Source organism: Triticum aestivum, chromosome 5B (assembly GCF_018294505.1).
Source record: "Triticum aestivum cultivar Chinese Spring chromosome 5B, IWGSC CS RefSeq v2.1, whole genome shotgun sequence".
Lineage (NCBI taxonomy): Eukaryota > Viridiplantae > Streptophyta > Magnoliopsida > Poales > Poaceae > Triticum > Triticum aestivum.
The window spans coordinates 584,357,360-584,364,514 of record NC_057807.1 but is presented as its reverse complement, the minus strand read 5'-3'; the positions used below and the strand labels follow the sequence as shown (position 1 = coordinate 584,364,514).

Genomic DNA, 7,155 nt, shown 5'->3' with positions numbered 1-7,155 from the left:
ATACTAATGTATACAAGTAACAATATAAACTTGATGTCGGACAAATTGAGAACCCGAAGAACGTTAAATTGTTCATCCATGATTGCCAAATTGATAGAACTTTCTGGTATGTTCTATTTCCTGTTTCGGACGTATTCAACCATATAACCGACAAGTTAGAGAAGATAAAGCAAAGAAAAACAAAACAATGAAAACATGCAAAATCAAGTGGCATCGTCACCGTGGAGACAAACCATCACCACAAACAATAATGAAAAGGCAAACTAATTTTAAGAGGATTAATGGGCAAGATCCGATGTTATAGATTATTTTTTTCTCAATTTCTTTTGTACAAATTACTAGTTTACTACAAACATAGCTCTCTTCTCTCTGCTCCGGGGAAAACCCTACGTGCCGGTAATATGTGGTTCTTCAGGCAAGAGAATATGATTTCTTTGGCTGTACGCCGCACATCTCGTTCACCATCCTCTGAATTCACATCCTCATAATCTGAATCCTGTTTTTGCGCACAATGATGATCTCCAATGGACCATTTGGGACGGATCCACACGCGTTTGGTTATTTGCACAGCCTGTGAGAGGGCCAATGCTGTTTTTATCTACACACGGCCTCTCTGCTAGCCTGCTCTAACTCTGACGGCGCGGTTCCATCCAGCTGTCCCGTTTCCGCGTGCATCGGTCACGTCCTGTGGAGCTCAGAACGCGCAGCAGTAGTAGACGAAGCGGCTCCACGCCTTCTTCTTCTTCCTTGCGGCGGCGGCCGCCGCGACGGCCGCGGCGGCGGCGGCCTCCTTCTCCTGCAGGGGCACCGGGGAGTCCATCTCCCTCAGCATCTCCCACATGATGTGCACGTCGCGGTACTCGCACGTCCTCACCTCCTTCCTCAGCTTCCTCAGCCCTGCAACCGACCGATCCGTCAGAAACAAATCCAAACGAAGAGAAATAATATGCAGCTGTCGGCAAGAAACAAGAGGATCGATGAGCTAAGAAGAAGAAGAAGAAGTTGGAGCGTACCAGCTGTTGGCCGGAGGCCGAGGCGGGAGGCGATGGCGAGCCAGATCTTCTTCGCCGGCACCGGAGATCGGTCCATGCACATCTTCGGTTCTTGGTCGATCGATCTCTTTCCACTCTCCTCGGAAATCTCTGAAAATATCACTCCCTTTTCTCTCCTTGTCCTGTGATCTTTGGGGTGGATGGAAGAAGCTAATAAAGCAGCAGCTGTTTCTTGGTTGCCTGCCGCCTGGGTCGTCGTTGCCAGTTTGCGCGGCGGAGGCGGGGTTTTATAGGCGGGGAGTGGGACAAGCGGGAGATGCGCGTGCGATCGGGGGGGCCTTTTGGGCGCGGCGTCGCCGTCGGATTTCGACGGCCCCGACCGGGACGTGGCCGCTGTCCGCGGCCGCGGTGTGCCACAGGTGTCGCGGGCCCCGTGGCGCGGCTTCCGTGCGAGTTCCCTCGGGATCCCGGCGCCGCACGGGAAGCTGCCGCGTAGATGGATCCGACGGCCCGCGGGGATGCTCCAAGTCAAAGCTCGATTTGGGTTTTGCCTTTTCGCTTGTCCCCATGCGCGGCCGGTGTACGTACCGTATCGTGTGAGGATCCGTCACATGTTCGCTCGCTTTTTGTTTAGTCTGATACCTGTGGCGTGACGGCGCCCGATCATGTACTTGCTGCTGTATACTAACCTGAGATTAGAAGCTGTCTAGGAAGACGTGTGCGGTTATTCGTTCGCCATTGACATTGTGCACGAAATCACGTGAACACATGATGAAGTGTCCACCTCAAAATCGCCAAAGATAGTCGTGAGTCCTTCGGTAATTGGCGCTCGTCAATCATCATTCCTAGGTCGCGGCCAGATCGATGAATTAGATACTTTCTCCGTTTTCATTTACTCCACATATTTACTTTAACTGAAGTCAACCGTTATAAAGTTTGACCAAGTATATAGAATAGAATATGAACATTTACAGTAAAAAAATTATATGATGTGAAAATATAAGCAATAGTGAATCCAATATATATTTGGTGGTGTATATATTAATATATTTTTCTACAAACTTTGAAAGTATATAAAGTTTGATTTTAGACAAATCTAATATGCGGTGGAGTAAAATAAAACGGAGAGAGTACGCATTGTGATCTTCGAAATTCAGAAGTTACTCCACTCGTCCATGTTCAGGACAGGCCTAGAGCGAAAATTGATCGGGAGGCTGGGGGCTCATTTCTTTTCTCCTCTTTCTCTCTCTTCCTCCTCTCCGTTGAGAGTCCCCTTGGTTTCCCGGCTCTTCTCTCTTCCTCCTTCGGCGGCACCGCTGCTTGGAGTGGGGATGAGAGGGGAGCTTGGGCTAGTAGTAGGTGTAGGTTTGCCGTTTTAGTGGTGTTTGGCCTTGTGCCGTGGATTGGCGTCATGCCGTCGGGGAGTTGGTCATCGGAGCTTGCAAGCAGCTTCTGGTGGTCGCTGATGGAGCCTTCTGCTCTGCCTCCATGGTGGAGGCCTAAGGAAGGAGCCGGATCTGGCGAATCCCCCCATAATAAGCTTGTTGGGGCACTGGATCAAACCTCTGTGGTTATTCTCTCGCTTCCTACCGGCTGTCGCGGTGGCAGACGGGATTTAGGGAGAGGATCCCAGGGTAGTTTGCTCCCCCAGTGCCTTGCCTCGTCGAATCCTAGCTTCCGACGAGGGTGGTGTCATTCCCTGATCGAGAGAAGGGCTTCCAGTGCGAATCTGGAGGTAGACGATGGGGATCCGGAGCACAATCAGCAGTGGCTTCAGAGAAGCTACAGCGCCCTCCATGGCTGGCCGGTCTTCTCGAACGATCTGCTGAATCTTCAGGCTGAATGGCGGCCAGTTTTATTCCTCCAGGCCTTGATGCCAACAAGGGAGGCAGTGCTGCTTGAAGTGGAGTCTGTGGTGCAGCCGCAGAGGTCTCGCCGGACCAAGTGGTTTGTCCCCGGCGCCCGCGATGATTGGATCCATTGGAGAGCAGCTTGGACCCGATCTCTTTTTCCTTTCAGTTTCGGGGTCCTTCTCATAAGTGTCAGGGACTTGCCTGTAATTTTCAGTTTTTTTGAAGTCCTGTTTGTAAGATGTGCCGCGCACTGCTTTGAATAATGAAGTTCGGGGCCCTTCACTGTTAAAAAAAAAGAGCGAAAATTAGTAATCGAAAGTGCTTCTTCCATCAAGAAAAGACTTCCCCTAAAAAAAATCAAGAAAAGACTTCCAGAACTCGTACTTCACTGACTTCACTTGCGGAAACCACTGGAAGCTGCCACACGGTGGGAGGAGGGCCTTCAGACCAGTGGTCGACCTGCCCATCGCAACATCGACCTTGCGTGTCGCGTCCTAACCATATCGCGTCAGACTCCCCCAGGGGTGCGCCTGCTTGCTCTCACTTTTTTTTTCTAATAACATAAAGATGGATCTTTTTCCTTAGAAATAAAGGCGAATTTATTGATTCCAAAATAAAATTTTAAGGCGATATAAAATAAAATCTAGATACATCCCCTTTTATCCATTTTAATGACAAATATTTCCAGACGGAGGGAGTATTATCTAACATTTGCATAATTAGGACTTACATAGGCAACGACAAAAACCAACAAAATACAAAATCATACAAGCCCAACGCTCTTCCTAAGTGAAGGAAAAGAAAAAGAAAAAACTTCAAAATGATCAAAACAACTATTAACGAACTATAACAACGAAGATTCCACACTGACCATCTTTTAACATCAGAAAGACAACAAAAAAAGTTAATTCAGCAACAACGCATACAGAAACGATGCTCAAGTGTCATCGTTGCCGGATCTAAACATCAAAAGTCAAATCCTGGATTTTGACTCTGAAGAAATTGTCGTTGTTAGGTATAACTAATTAGATCAAATTTTAGGTTTTCGGTCCCAAGCTCAAAGCACTCAAGAAGCACGACCAAATCGGTTCATCATATATTGTCGCCACCATTTGTCACGATTCCAGTAGCTAAATTCATAACACGGGCTTGATGTTATATGCCATGCAAATAATGACCATGCGCATACAAGCAGACACTCAAGACACAACAAGTGTCAGTTGCCACCAAAAACTCAGTACGACGAAGGTCGCCACCGCATGTGCGACGAAAAATTGGCGAGGAAAGAAGGTCACCAGCACGGCCAATGTTCCAATTAGGGACACTCTGGCAGTCCCGCACTGGCCTCATTCTCCGTTGTTCTTGTGTTGTGGCAGCAAAATTGATCGGCAAAACATACTCGTCGCCAGGGGTGGATCTGGGCCCCAGGCCCCTAGGGGCTTCTAACATGAGAGGAGAATTTCGTGGGTTGCAAAGGTTGATACTAGATGAAAATCCTTATGCATTTTGTATTCATTGCTTTGCCCATCAGTTGCAGTTAGTGGTTGTTGTTGTTGCCAAGTGTTGTTCCTCTGTATTGGATTTCTTTAACCATATAACTTTTATTGTCAACATTGTCAATGCTTCTTGTAAGAGACATGATGAACTAGCCCAAGAACAACATGATAATATTGTGAGTCAATTGGAGTCCGGGGAAATTTTTTGAGGAAGAGGGTAAAACCAAGCAACCAACTTTGTAAGACCCGGGGATACACGGTGGGGCACACATCATAAAACTTTGTGTCGGTTTTTTGAGATGTGGACATCTATTTTGCATATATTAGAGAACATTCACGATGATGCAGAAAATTTAACACAAAAAACCACAACAAGTGGCTTAATATCTCAGATGGAAACTCTTGAATTTGTTTTCATATTGCATGTTATGATCAAACTATTGGGCAAGACTAATGATTTGTTGTCGGTATTAAAACCGGCAAATCTCGGGTAGGGGGTCCCGGACTATACGTCTAAGACTTATGGTAACCGGAGGCGGGGGACACGATGTTTACCCAGGTTCGGGCCCTCTCTATGGAGGTAATACCCTACTTCCTGCTTGATTGATCTTGATGAATATGAGTATTACAAGAGTTGATCTACCACGAGATCGTAATGGCTAAATCCTAGAAGTCTAGCGTATGAGATTATGATTGTTCTTGTCCTACGGACTAAACCCTCCGGTTTATATAGACACAAGAGGGGGCTAGGGTTACACAAAGTCGGTTACAGAGAAAGGAATCTACATATCCGAGTCGCCAAGCTTGCCTTCCACGCAAAGGAGAGTCCCACTCCGGACACGGGGAGAAGTCTTCTATCTTGTATCCTCATAGCCCAACAGTCCGGCACATGTATATAGTCCGGCTGTCCGATGACCCCTTAATCCAGGACTCCCTTAGTAGCCCCCGAACCAGGCTTCAATGACGATTAGTCCGGCGCGCAGATTGTCTTCGGCATTGCAAGGCGGGTTCCTTCTCCGAACACTTGAAAGTACCCGTCTTAAAGAGCAATGTTCGGCTTTCCATTTAATGTCGCGCTCATTAGCTTCTGCACCTTCATGATTTCAGCTTCCACGTGGCGAGTGAATGCGAGGGGTCGGGGCATTTTTGCACTTGCCACCCTGACCATGTGAGAAAATTGTCTTTTTAAAGAGACGGGGATCTTCAGATCTAATCCACACCATCTCCCCCAAACGAGGAATCCTCAGAGCTTGCCTGCAGAAACCACCCCAACATGGCTAGTGCTCCCAGCTCTTCCTCCCACCCTCACGGCCCCAAACAGGGTGAGTGGGAAAAGTGTTCCGTATCCCACGGCCAACTGGTGAAGCTGCAGACCCAGGAATTTCTCCCCTCCCCCCCCCCCGCAGATCTAGTCCCTGTTCGAGCCGGGTTGGCTTCCTTCGATGGTTGGGGGCAGGCAGAAAAGTTCCCCAACCCATCCAGGGGGAACGAGTATGCTTTGTTCCCTACTTGCTGAGAGGCATCGGATTTCCAATCCATCCGTTCCTCCGAGGGCTTCTGGAGTACTATGGCCTCCAACTGCACAACTTCACACCTGCCTCCATCCTGCATATTGCAGATTATGTTGCTCTTTGCGAGCTATTTCTGGGTTGTGAGGCCCATTTCGAGTTATGGAAGAAGTTGTTTTGCCTCGTCCCTCATAATCAAGAGGGATCAATATTCCAAGTGGGCGGAGCCGAGATATGGTGCATCGCTGGGACCAGATACCTATCCGGCATGCCAAAGAAGGCATCCGAAGAATGGCCTTCTGAATGGTTTTATGTTGAGGACGTCTCTCTTCCTGACCCAGTCCGAATGGGTCTTCCTGAATTTTCAAGTGCTCCATTAAAGAAATGCCACAGCTGGCGTCCCCGGAGCCTCAGGGAGGAAGATAGCACGGAAGTCCACCAACGGATGAGCAAGATAAAGACGCTTGCTCAATCCGGACTGTCAATAGTCGTGGTTATGGCGGTATCCATAACGTGAGGGGTTCAGCTGCTCCAATACCGCGTCCTATGTGGTTCTTCAATGGAGAAGATGATGCCACCCGCTGCGGTCGGAAGGGTCCGGACACTCCCACTGCATTGGCGAAAATACCGTCCGGATTATACAAAGGGAATGAAGAGGAATTCATCTGCATTAAGCCCAGGGATGGATTTTCCATGTACAACCCTCCCAGCTGGGTGAGTTTCCAGCCACCACTCTACTCCATTAACTCCCTGAGTCCGTCCATTTATAATAGGAATGGCGGAAAATCACTAGGGAGATCCACAGCCCCGCACCACAGCCAGAGGACCACAACCGGGCCCTTGACCCCGGATTCGAAGAGGATCTAGATATATTCGTGGAGCTCGAGGAAGGAGTATTTTACCAGGCGAGCTATGACGGCACAAAGGTGGCCATCATCACTGACTATCCCGGCCTTCTCCCTGCATCGCATGTAAGTAATCAGGAGATTCATCCTTCGAAAGGATTACCTCTTTCCGCCTTACCCACCGCACTATCTTATGCTCTAAAGGGAAGGCGATTGGCGCGCCACGCTGCACCCGAGGAAACTCGCAAGAAGGCGGCACCTATGCCGGGCAGGCCTTCGAAGAGGAAGGCAAATGGAAATATGGCCGAGCCATCATCGAAGAGGTATGGTTTTAAATATGCTCCATGGTTGTCATCTTAAAGTATGACACTATCCATTGTGTCTTATCAGGAAAAATGTTCGCCGGACTGTGCCCAGGGATCCCGCCGGTCATGCCTCGACTAGCCGGATTCCGGACCCTG

At 48.7% G+C, this 7,155-nt stretch overlaps 1 protein-coding gene across 1 annotated transcript; it reads right to left on the bottom strand.

Annotated features, from left to right (window-relative positions):
• Positions 1-267: 267 nt before the first annotated feature.
• LOC123117024 (uncharacterized) lies at positions 268-1,263 on the bottom strand. Its single transcript, XM_044537878.1, has 2 exons — positions 1,014-1,263; positions 268-897 (listed from the first exon to the last, which is right to left on the bottom strand). Exons 1-2 carry the CDS (start codon positions 1,093-1,095, stop codon positions 695-697), a joined length of 285 nt encoding a protein of 94 aa, XP_044393813.1. The 5' UTR covers positions 1,096-1,263; the 3' UTR covers positions 268-694.
• Between the last annotated feature and the right edge of the window lie 5,892 nt (positions 1,264-7,155).